Source organism: Chroicocephalus ridibundus, chromosome 14, assembly GCF_963924245.1.
Source record: "Chroicocephalus ridibundus chromosome 14, bChrRid1.1, whole genome shotgun sequence".
Lineage (NCBI taxonomy): Eukaryota > Metazoa > Chordata > Aves > Charadriiformes > Laridae > Chroicocephalus > Chroicocephalus ridibundus.
The window spans coordinates 4,311,467-4,323,247 of record NC_086297.1 but is presented as its reverse complement, the minus strand read 5'-3'; the positions used below and the strand labels follow the sequence as shown (position 1 = coordinate 4,323,247).

The following is an 11,781-nucleotide window of genomic DNA, read 5'->3' as shown; positions in this document are numbered from 1 at the left end:
TCTTTTCTCAGGCCCCCGCGACCCCGAGCTCTGAACAGCTGCTGGGGCAGTGGCTGGTGCGGGGCATTTCCCCCCCGCGGCAGCGGCGGTGGGAGCGGGCGCGCTGCCCCCGGGAAGCGGGAGATGGAGAGACCGGCGCGGAGACCCAGACATTCAGCGCCAAGAGAGGGGGGGAAACCCCCCCAACCCCCCCATCTTCTGAAACCACGACGTCCAGGCTCACACAAAGGGCATTTTGAGGCTTTCCCCGCTGCTGTGCCCGGCGCCGTGGGCAGCCGGGGGAGCGCTGCCCCCCGCCGCCCCCGTTCTCCCGGTGCAGTTTTGCCGCCCCCTTTCCCAGCATGCCTTTTGGGGGGGGGTTAACCCTTGCCGCATGGCAGAGCCCACGCCCGCAGCCCAGCGTGGCCATTTTAGCCCGCCGGCTCGCCTCCCCGCCCCGCTGCGGGCAGCCCCGCTCGCCGCCCCGCCGGCTGCTCGCCCCCCGGCCCCGGCCCCGGTTTCTTGCTCTCTAAAAGCGGCTAGGGACGGATCCTGCCTCGGGGCTGGCGTGGCGATGCGCACCCGGTGTGACACGGCACCGGCGAGCATCACCCTGGCCGGGCTGGACCAGCCTGGTCCCCGCTGGCCAGCCCCGAGCTGGCGCTCGCCACCCCGTGCTCGCCCGGCCACCGCCGGCACCGGGCGGGCGGGAGATGTTGAGTCCGAATTTCCAGCCCGGCTTCTGCTGCTCACAGCTCTCACAGCTCTCACAGCAGCTCCTGGGTTGCAATTTCCCATTTTTAGCTCCAGCCGAGAGGTAACTCTTGGAGTCGTCCTGGTGGTCCCGTTCTTGGGCTCCACGAACGGCAGCAATGGGGGGCCCACGCTGGGCATCGGCGAGAGGCACGGGGCAAACCCCAGTGTCCCGGGGCCCGGCTCTGGGCAAAACCCTGGGCAGGGGCAGGATGCTCCCTCTGGAAGATCTGGGCTGCGGCTCATTTCACGGCTGTTGCCAAACACAACCGTTCCTCACGCGGGACATCCCAGGCTCATCCCCCTGCAGATGAAGACGGACCTTCCAGTGGCTTCCAGGAGAGCGGGAGATGTGGGTTTGCATTGGCACAACAAGAATTTCTGCTCAGTCTTTATAGCCAACATTAAATACACGTTTGTTAAAGCTTCCATCAGCTCAGACCCTCTGTTCAGACTGCCTCTTAACGCAGTTTATAATAATATCTAAGCCTGTTTAATTTATTTTCTGTATCTGTAGTACTTCTCTGCCCCGGCTGCTCCAGCGCAACAGCAGTATCTCCTAAAGGTTTAGGTTACTCCCTTTCTTACCTCCAACTAAGCACTTCTGACTGAAGCGTAGCAATACCACAGAAGCTGTGGCATCCACACTCTGGCCACGGCAATGACCAGACCCCCTGGAAAATGGGAGTGCGGTCGTACACCCTTCCCAGTACCTCCCTGGGACAGGGAACCGGTAATGCTGGCGGAGCTCTACCTCGGCAAGCTGGCTGGGTCAGGACCTGCCATCCCAAATGGTGCCAGTGCAAAAACACCTTGCAAAAGGGTCCTGGTGTTTGCCAGCAATCCTGGAGGGTTTGGCAGTTGGTGATTAAGTTTCCTTCTCTCCCCCCCCTTAAACCCCGCGGGGCTGCTCTCAGCAGGGTAGGCCAGGGATGGCACATGGCCCCGCGTGCCCAAGTCACCACTCCTGGGATTCAGGGTGCTTCCTGCCAGGCTGCGCTGCATCGCACAGCGTGTTTTATATGCTTGCTTGTTCGATAAAAATAAATCTTCATGTTTGCAGTTTGCTTTAAACTACATCAAGGTGTCAGCTGAACTGACGGCTCCCTCTGAGAAACGACTTCAGGAGGTGCCAGCAAATCGCTGCCGGGTGAGCCTGGGATCTCGCCCTGCCACGGGGGGCACTGGCAGGTCCCAGACCGAGGGGGGGAGACCCCGGCTACCCTCAGCCCCCACCGGTGCCTGTCCCAAAACGTCATTGTTACAGAGACCCTCCTTTCTCTCCCATTTGCACCCCAAGGCCTGTCGTGCAATAACACCCCTTCGGTGCCCATGAGACCTCCCGCTCCAGCGCAGACCCAGGGACGGTCCCACGAGCAGTCACACCACCAGGACCCTCTCTCCTTCCGTCACCCCCCCAGCAGGCTGCACAGCAGCCGGCTGCAGCCACCACGTCCCCCCCTCCCACGTCATCCAACCCCATCCCCCCCGCCGTCACTCCCCGCAGCGCTCGGGGGGGCCCAGGAGCTGAGCCTCCATCTCCTCCATCCCACATCCCGCTCACAGGACGGTTCCTCCCGGCCGCTCTGACGCTGCCTGAGGCCGGCCGCGCTGCAGGGCCCCGGATGGGTCAGGCGTCGCTGGTGGCAGCCGCCTTGTGAACGCGGGACCTGCTTCGTTCTGCCTTTAACTGGATTCTGCCCGGCTCAGGGTGCAGGCAGGAGCTTTCCCATGTGCACGGGACCCTCCGGGGCTGCTCGCTGAGGCTCTGGGAGTGCCTGGAGATGCTCCGGGCTGTGCCCGGCACTGTGGAGCCTTTTTCCTCTTCTGGTGCAAACGTAAACAGAGCAGTGTCCTTGTGGTCGTCTCCTCCCAACACAGATCTTACATGAATCTGGGCTGAATCCAAATGATCTTATCTGCGGAGGAGACCGAGGATTTCCTACCGCCAGGCGTTTTCAACCATTCAAATCAGAGGCAGCCCTGCGGGATGGGGAAGGCGAGGGGCTCGGGGACGGGGCAGAACCGGGGGAAGCCCCGTGGCATTCCCCTCGCCCAGCCGCCCCAGTTCAGCCGGGCGCTGGCCTCCCCCTCCCGCAGTTGCTCTCCCAAACAGAGGAACACCAGCCCCACGGAAAATCCAGCAAAAAACCTCCATGGCAGGCCCCTGCTGCTGGACCAGTCCCTTTGGACACAGTTTTAGTTAAGATGGCTCCTAGCAGCCAAGACATGCATGGCCAAACCATGCAGCCCCCTCCGTGCTTAAGGGGACGGGCCCGGAAAAACGCAGCCTGAAGAACCGGCTTTTTTATTTTTCTTTCCCCCCTCAATGTGCCCATGAATGCTTTACCTTGTCGCTGGCTTCTCCAGCAGGGGAGAGGTGCTGAGGCCACCACATTCAGGGAAGTCACACAGTCAGCTCCTGACATCGCATAGCGAAATGAGAGAACAACAGGAAAAATAAAGGAAAAGCCCCATAGAATGCGTGCAATGACTGGCTGGGGGAGCTGCCCCCACCCACGTATGAGCAAAAGCACCGAGTGCCCCCGCTGCCTGGGAAATCCTCTGCTTCCCACCGCACGTGGCCACTTCCACCTTCTGCCCTTCTCCAGGGAAGAGCCCCTCTCTCATTCCTAGTACAGATCGGAAAGTCTCCCAGTCCCCGCGAGGCTGTTTCTTATTCTGATTAAAAGACGTCAGCTCCCTGTCGTGTGTTTATTTAACATCCTTCTCCTGAACAGCATCCTCGCCCCAGAGATGCCCCCTCTTCCACCAAGCCCCAGGGCCCAGCCCGCCAGCTGCCCTGTGGCCGTCCCCTGGGGACGGTGTTTCTGTCACCTCCCGTGGAGCGGGGACGGCACCGACGCCTGCTGACACTGCTCGGGGCCACGGGGATCGCTGGCGGCGCGGCTCAGCGAGGGAGGGCTGGTGGCCGCAGTCATTCCCCAGTGCTGGCCCCGACACCGGTACCGCCACGGCCGGGGAGGGGAGAACCCCAAGGCAGCTTCACAGCACAAGTTTGCAGCCCCTCCTCTCCGCACGGCCGGGTACGGAGGGATGCGTCAGACCCTTTCGGAAGAGCTAAAATACGAACACAAATTCTCCTTTTAAATCAGCAAACGTTTGTCTGGAATAAATCCAAACCAAGCAGAGGTTAACGCATTCCTGGGAAATACATTAAATGCAGCGCACACCAGCCTTCCTAATGGAGCGTGGTGACGCTCCATCTCGTTCCGGATCACTTTGATAACCATTGGAAGTCATAGTGGACTTCACATTAATTTGCTCAGTAACAGGCATTTAGGCTCGATGCACTTCATACGGAAAGGGAGCGGAATGAATAAGTAGTTCATACGCTCACCCCGAAACCTTCCCAGCCAATTGGCACAAAGCAAGGGGAGGGTGTATCTTTTAAACCAGTAACTACTTATCGCACCTTTCACTGCACAGGAAGCTGCTGGAGTCGTGATAAACACGATCAAACTATTTTGATAGCCAAGAAATATCTGGCTATGTGGTTTCCGGGAAATGGTGCCTCAAACAAACCACAGCGACTGCCACCAGCAGAGACAGTGTTTTAGGTGCTTCCACAGCTCCCGGGGTGGTGGCGGGTGCGGGGAAGGGAAGCTCAGAAAGCATGCGCTCGGAGGAACATTGCTTCCTCAAAAACAGACAACCCAATCCATTTTTTTAAGATGTTCGTGAACTAAGCTCACTGCAAACCCGCAGTTACGGGTTGCCAAGCGCCTCTCACACCTGCGGGCCAGAGAAGGAAGCTGCTGACCCGGCTCTCGACAGCGGCGATGCTCGGGCTCTGGCCAGCAGCCTGCAAAGCCCACGTTTAAAAGGCGCATCCCGCCGCTTGTGAGAAACCCTGTTGGTTTCACCCACCGTCGTCTGGCCAGAGAAAAAGTTGCGCTCCCACAGAGACCCTGCCCCAGCACCGCCTGCCCGGCCCCGCTCCCGCACCGGCTCCCGCCGCGGGCTGTCGAGCCCCACTTCCCCTTTCATAAATCACATCTTGCATTCTGAGCATGCGTCTCCTCTTCCATGCCATTTTTGTTTTCAGATAACCATTAGCTTAATTAATCAAGGGAAACGCTTCATTTCTGATTGTCTGCTCTGCCAGCGAAGGCTGGGACGGCAGGGAAAGGCTTCCCCCAAACCAGCCCCGAGCATCCCCCGGCAGGGGCTGAGGTTCCCTCCAGCACCCCGGGCCACCGCTGCCTCTGCCCGGCACTCGCACAGCCCCGGTGACACCTACAGTTGATTAAAACCCTCTTAGGATTCGATACAGCGAACAGGCAAAAACGCCGATTTTAATCACAGTTCACCTATTTCCACACGCTCTCCGGGTGCATACAATCAGATTTTGGGGTCCCCGCGCGGACAGGTGGGAATCACAGGCGCTAAACATACCACGCGAGTTTCCAGTGACTGTGGAGCATCGACTGAAAGAAGAGAGGAACCAAGCTGGCAGCGTGGACCTCGGCCGCACCGAGCGAGTTCGACCAAACAGCTGGGACGGAGCCGGCTTCCTGGTGTGGGGTCCCAGAAGCCATCCCCGCTGCCGCGAGCGCGCCGAGTGGCAGACCTGAGCTACACCAGACCAAACCCAACGCCTGCGACAACGGCATCCACAGCCGAGATCGTTCCCGCTTGGATACGAGCCTCCAGGTCTGTCCCAGCTGAGAAAATGGCATCCGCGCACCGAACAGTTGCTTTTCCTCCGATTTAACCCAACCTGCCTCGGAAAAGCGCTCTGGCTCCGGCACAAGCCCATCTGCAGGCGACTCCTGGGCTGGCACAGCTCGTGCCGGGGCTCCCGCTGCCAACAAGCCCCAGCAGGTGACACCTGGCCGGGTGCTGCCCCACCTTTCCGCGGGTGCCACATCACCCTCAGGGTTTAAAAAGCAACAGTTGCCAAGACGATTTTTTGCACTTACTTAAATAAAATGAAGCCTGGGAAGGCTAGGTGGCCCCGGAGTGGGCAGCCCAAGATGGAGGAGTTTATTTCGGCTTTGGGACCAGCACAGCCCCGCGCGGTGCCAGGGAGGCGGGGGCTGAGCCCGCAGGGTGCTGCCCACCCCTCAGGCTCTCGCCCACACCGGGGGGCAACTTGCCCAGCTCTTCAGGTGGCTCCAGGGTCCACTTCACCCAAACCAATTCCCTCTGCTTCTCGCCAGCTTGAGCCTCTTGTCCGTACACATTAATGTACCATCGACGACAGGATGGCACGTTACGACAACCACCAAGATCTTTTCTGGAAGAGAAATCAACTTCAAGAAAAGCCCAAGACGAGAAAGGCTAGCAACGGAGCCAGTTTGGCAAGCCGGAGGTTCAGGGGGCAGTTACTGTTTGAGCACTCGACTCTGCCTGGGACGGTTACCGGGGCGCGGGGGGAGCGGGGGCCGAGGGCTGTATCTCAGCCAGGTGCAGACGGGCTCTGTGGGCACACTGCTAGGTTGCCACCTTCACGTGAGCCATTTTGTAAAGAATTAGCCCTGCGCTCTATTTTCAGCGGACTCCGGCAATTATTAATCTAGTTCAGAGATGGCTGCAGGCTTATTTGTGGAATTTGGACCATCTTCCCTCCTAGAGAAGTTCAACTCCTCGCCTCATCGCGACCCTCCCCGGCGCGGGGGATGACGTTGAGGCTGAGGACCAGCAGTCACCCCGCCCCGGCAGCCACTTTCCCAGCCCGTGCTGCGTTCCAGGCTGCCATCGCAGCCTGTTTTGCTTTGGAGAAGCCCGTCCCTGCCTCGGCCCAGCGGGGAGAGGGAAACACCGACCCACCGGCTCCCGCGGCCTCGCTGCCTGCCCGGCCGGCAGCGGGGAGAAGCAGGGTGTCCCTACGGCACGCTCTCGCCTGCGCTTCTGGGGAAAAGCCAGAACCACATTCCACGCGGCGCATCTCGGAGCCGATTTTAACCTGCAAGCACCTGCTGCGGGGCACCCCAGGCACAGCCTGCCCGCACGGGGACACCTCCGTGCCGACCGTATGCAGTAACAAACGCACTCCAAATGCTGGTAGTTTTTGTAAAGGTTTATAGTCCTTTGCAGTGATTGCATGATACATTTCTTCCCCCGTGACACAGCCCTCGGACCAGGAAGCGCCGCTGGCAGCTCGCGCTCCACCTCCCAGCAGCCGGGCTTTGCAATCCGATCTACACTAGCTGCAGAACATCAAATGCACTTTCAACATCTCCATTTAATATTTACATTCAAGCAATTAATAATTGGAAGCTTATAGTTTAGACATTTCTAATAGCAGCAATTTCTATAATAGCTCGTTTAGCTTTAGATAACGATTTTTTTTTTTTTTTTTTTGCACATAGAAACACCACATGTGTACAGTATCAAAAAATATATACCGGGAATGGTCCTGTGGGTCATAAGGAGGGCAAGGGGACGAGACTAACAAATGCTGAATGGTTAAAAAGGAGAACAGAAAATATTCGTTTGATATAGTTTATAAGGTGATCTAGGGACTCCATAAATCTAGGCTTTATATTTCATTATATAAATACCTACAAATAAATATATTAGCGTGGCCGGAGAGCGACCAGCTTTCAGCTCAAACAATACATTTCAATAACACCACGTACAAACGGGAGCAAGAATCACTCGACAAGTTAGCACTGTTAAAATATAATACTATAACTCTGAGTAACTGGCGGGCCCCCTCCTCGCCCGTCCTGGCGCCCGCAGGTCCCGGGGCAGCCCCCGACCGTGGGATGGGAGCAGCGGTGAGGACACCCCGCGTGGCAGGGATGGCCACCGTGCCCGGCCCCGTCCCGGCATCCCCTCAGCGGAGGCTCGGCCGCCGCGGCGCGGGCAGGGGGCACGCGGGCTCCGGGGAAGGGGCACCAGTACCTTAGAGGGAGGCCGTGGGGGCCGGCGGCCCCGGGATGGGCAGGCAGCTCCCACGGGGAGCAGCCGCCGTCCCACCTCACACCGTCACGTACTCCTTGAAGGTCACGGTCAGGCAGTTTGCGGTCACGTCTGTGATAATTATATTCCCAAAGAAGGGCTTGAATTCCTGCAGGGACTCGGCCTCCTCCTCCTCCTCCTCCTCCGCGGCCTCCCGAGGCTGCGGAGGCTCCGTGGCCGGGTTCTCAGCCGGTGCCGGCGGCACCTCTGGCTTCACCTGCGCCAGGGCCAGCTCGCCCTCCGCCCGCGGCTTCACGCAGCGCAAGTCTATGGGCTCGTCCAGGTCCGAATCCAGCAGAATGACCTCCGGCTGGGCGGGCGGCTCCGGCCGCTCGGGGGCCGGGGGGCTGAGGCAAGTGGGGGCACTGATGCTGCGGGACGTCAGGCGCTTCTTGCCCGGCTCCCGCTCCGCCTGCGGCTCCGACAGGCAGCGCTTCCGCGAGCCGGGGCTGGAGAGGTTCAGTCCCATGGAGGCAGGGCTGTGCTCGCAGATGGGACTCAGGGACCAGGGCACAAGGTCCGGCTTGGTGGTGAGCTGCAGGGGCTGCTCCGGAGGGAGGGGCAGCTCCTTGGCCAGGGGAGTCTTTCGGGGGCTTTCCTCGAGCTCCGCGGGGGGCTGCCGGCCCTCGCCCTCTGCTTTGCTCAGGGGGTTGCTGCCCACCACCCTCTCCTCCCCCGGCTTCCTCCAAGCCTCCAGCTTCTCCTCCCCACCCTTCTTAGGAGTCCTCTCCTCCGCAGCCCGCTTCCGGGGCGGCTCCCCGGACTTGATCTTCACTGCCTGCATCCCGTTCTCCATGTACTTGCTCATGACGATCACAATGCGCCCGTTCTTGTTTTTGTTCTTGACGATCTTCATCTTGCCCCCGAGGCCGTTGCTGGTCACCCTGTCCCTGGGGGGAGGCCCAGTACCGCTGGACAAGTTCTTCTCGGCCCCGTTCTTGCTCTCTGCAGCAAGGTTCTTGACTGGGCCCAGCAGGTTTTTGGCCGGGCCATGAGCCCACTTGTCCGGGTGGGCAACCAGGGGGCTCTTGTTATTGTCCAAGCAGGCCTGGCTCTGCGGCTCCTTGCTGCTGGGCTGGTAGTGGGGCTCGTACATCTTGGGGTCTGGCTGGTAGTGGTGGTGCTTCTTGCTGTTCAGCTGGTAGTAATACTTCCCTTTGCTGTGGGACTGGTGCTTCATGCCGCTCTCCTTGCCGTTGGGCTGGTACTGGTGATGCTTTTTGCTGTTGAGTTCATACTGGTGCTGCTGGCTCTTGCCGGAGGAGCCAAGATCCAGCTTTGGCCTATTGTCCACGGCAGGATCCTGCAGCCCCGTAAGGATGTTCGAGCGGCGGGCGAAGGAGGGAAGCTGCAACACAAAGCCGGGGGCCGCAGTGAGCCGGGGCCGGCGAAGGAGGTGCCGGTGCTCCGGCAGGTGCCGAAGGCTGGGGTGAAACCCCCGCCCCTCCGGCGGCTCTCGTTACGGGACGCTGCATCGCAGGGTGCCGCGTCCTCAAGCAAGCAGCCCCAGCCCACTCCAACTTACAGGCTGCGCATTGCTCCGGATTAATGAAGCAATGAAAAGAAGAAAAGCACCCTTCAATCAGCTGTCTGGGAACAGGGGCCAAGCAGGACCGCTGCTGCCGAGCTTGCGAGCAGCCTGCTAATGCCACCGGGCCGTGGGCGCAGAAGGTCTGCCCCACAGCCCGGGGCGGGGGGAAGGGGGGCTGGGGCCGCCCGATGAGCTCAGCGCTGGGGCCCGGGGGTCCCCGGGGCGTTGCGAGGCGCCCGGGCTGCGCGCACGGCTCCTCAGCATGATGAAACCCGCTGAAAGCGGCTCCCGGGGGACAGGGCCGCGCTGCAAACAGGCTGCCGGGGTGGTGTGAGGCCGGGCTCCTCCGCGCATTTACCTGCACGACCAGCGGCTTCGGCTTGGGCCCCCGCTTGCGGTATCCCATCAGCTGCTCCTGCCGCTCCCTGCGGGAACACGGAGTCACGGCGAGGCCCCAGTGGCGGCACGTGGACCCCCGGCGCACCCCTCCCCGCACCCCATGCGTGGCAGCTCCTACGGTGCCAGTGACCCTATGCGGGGGCAGCGAGCCGGTGCGAGGGGAGCCGGGCCCCCGCAGGTGCGGGGCGGCAGGCCAGGGGTCCCGCAGGAGGTGGGGGTCCGGGGGCACGGCCGGCTCGCCGAGGCTGCAGGCGCCTGTTGAAGCGACTTCCCCACTCCCGCCTCCCCCTGCTGCAGCGAGGGGCTGAAGTTTACAGTTTGCGCCAAAATACTACAGGAAATAAATGCACGGAAAGAAAAAAAAAAAAAAAAAAAAAAAAGAAGCAAAAAAAAAAAAAAAAAAAGGCAAAAGCCCGTCCAGGCGCAGCAGCAGCAGCAGCGGCAGCGCCGCCTCCTCCGCTCGCAGCCATCGAATCCCCGGGCCGGCAGCGGCGCCGGGCGCGGCGTGGGGGGAGCGCGGCGCGGGGGGGACCTTGAACCGGAGGCGTCGCCCGGCGGCCCCGCACCGCCCCCCCCCCCCTACCCCTACCCCCGCCCCAACCGCCCGCCCGGACCCGGGCCCGTCCCGCACCGCCCGCCCCCGCCGCGGCCCCCGGCGCCGTGACGCATCTGCAATTGCCGGAGCGGGTGCCGGTGCCCGCCGCCCCTCCCGGCCCCCCCCCCCCCCCGCCGCCGCTCACCTGTTCTGGAAGGCGATGAGCAGCCGGGGGTCCAGGATGTTCTCCTCCGGCTCCCACGTGTTATATCTTGCGAGAGGGGAGGAGAGCGGCCGTCAGCCGCGGGGCCCCGCCGGGAGGGGGCCGGGGTCCCGGGCAGGGTGCCCCGCAGCAGCGGGCCCGCCTGGGAACGGGGGTGCGGGGCTCGGGTCCCGGGAGAGGGGGATGGGCGGCGGGGGGAATGGGGTGGGGGGGGGGGGAGGTGTGGGGGGGCGTGTGGGGCGCGCACGGGGACGGAACTGTTTATTTAGCGCAGTTATTATTCCGGAGGAATTCTAGGCATGTCATGATGAAATTTTCCAAATCCCGGACCCAGGAAAGCGGCCGCGGCGCGGAGGAGGGACCCGGCCGCCGAGTCCGGAACAGCGGCGCGGACCCCCCCCCCCCCCCCTCCAGGCCCCCCCCCGCCGGCACTGTCATGCAAACCCCAAATACTCCGCAGCCCGCAGCGGCCGCTCCCGCTCCGCGGCCGGTGCCTCCGCCTCCGCGGGCGGCTCTCGGGGGCTGCGGGGCGGCGCGGGTTATTTTTGCGGTTATTTCCCCCTCCTTTCCCCCACGTCGCGCCCCCCCCCCCCCCCCCCCCCGCTCGGTTCTGCAATATGGAGCCCGGCTCCCGAGGAGGGAAAGGGGGAAGGAGCCATTTTCTGGTGCACATCAGCCGCCGCCTGCCCGCCTCGCTCGCCTCCCCCCGCCGCCGCCGCCGCCGGGCCCCGCCGCCGCTTCTCGCCGCCCGCCCGCCCCCGGCCGGGGCCCTTGCCGGGGCCGCCGAGCGCGGCGGAGCCCCGCCGCCGGGGCCGCCCCATCCCCATCCCCGCTCGGTACTCACTTGGGCGACCATCCCCTCCATTTCACCAGGTACTCGACTCTGCCCTGCGGAGCGCGGGAGGCAAAGACACGGCGTCAGCTGGACCCGCCGCCCGCCCGGCCGCCCCCCGCCGCCCCCCGCCGCCCTCACCTTTCGGATCCGCTTCTTCTCGATGCTCTCCACCGCGAAGACGTGCTCCCCCACCGCCGGCAGCTCCATGCCGCAGCCGGGAGGGGCCGGGCCGGGCGTCCGCGGCCGCCGCTGCAGCCGGGCTGGGCTCGGGCTCCGGCAGCTCCCGCCGCCGACCCGACAGACACTGAGCCCCGGCCGCCGCGGCACCGCCACCCGTGCAAATCCCGGAGCGAGACGTCAGGGAGGCGGCGCCTCCCGGGCCCGGCTGCCCGTCAACGGCGGGGCCGGGGGATTGGCGCAGCCCTGCCGGGGAGCGAGGCGGGGAGGGGGCGGGCGGGGGCCGGGCAGGGGCGGGGGGGTGGCGGGGGGGGCGCGGGCAGCCCGGCCCCCGCCCCACGCGTGACTCAGCACGGCCCCCCCCGGCGGAGCCCGCGGGGCAGGTGCCGCCACCCGCACCTCCCGTGGGGGGGGGG

General features: G+C 63.1%; 1 protein-coding gene across 1 annotated transcript; it reads right to left on the bottom strand.

The window, feature by feature from the left end:
* Positions 1-6,763: 6,763 nt before the first annotated feature.
* Positions 6,764-11,578, bottom strand: CBX4 (chromobox 4). Its single transcript, XM_063351755.1, has 5 exons — positions 11,327-11,578; positions 11,198-11,241; positions 10,336-10,401; positions 9,555-9,621; positions 6,764-9,013 (listed from the first exon to the last, which is right to left on the bottom strand). The coding sequence occupies exons 1-5, from the start codon at positions 11,393-11,395 to the stop codon at positions 7,685-7,687; spliced, it is 1,575 nt and encodes a 524-aa protein (XP_063207825.1). The 5' UTR covers positions 11,396-11,578; the 3' UTR covers positions 6,764-7,684.
* Positions 11,579-11,781: the final 203 nt, after the last annotated feature.

Excerpts from the sequence above, each read along its gene's own strand:
- CBX4 (XM_063351755.1), bottom strand. The coding sequence starts at position 11,395 with ATGGAGCTGCCGGCGGTGGGGGAGCACGTCTTCGCGGTGGAGAGCATC. Across the intron at positions 10,402-11,197 it reads TGGAGGGGATGGTCGCCCAA|ATATAACACGTGGGAGCCGG; the intron begins GTGAGTACCGAG and ends CCCTCTCGCAAG. Across the intron at positions 9,622-10,335 it reads CTCATCGCCTTCCAGAACAG|GGAGCGGCAGGAGCAGCTGA; the intron begins GTGAGCGGCGGC and ends GTGTTCCCGCAG.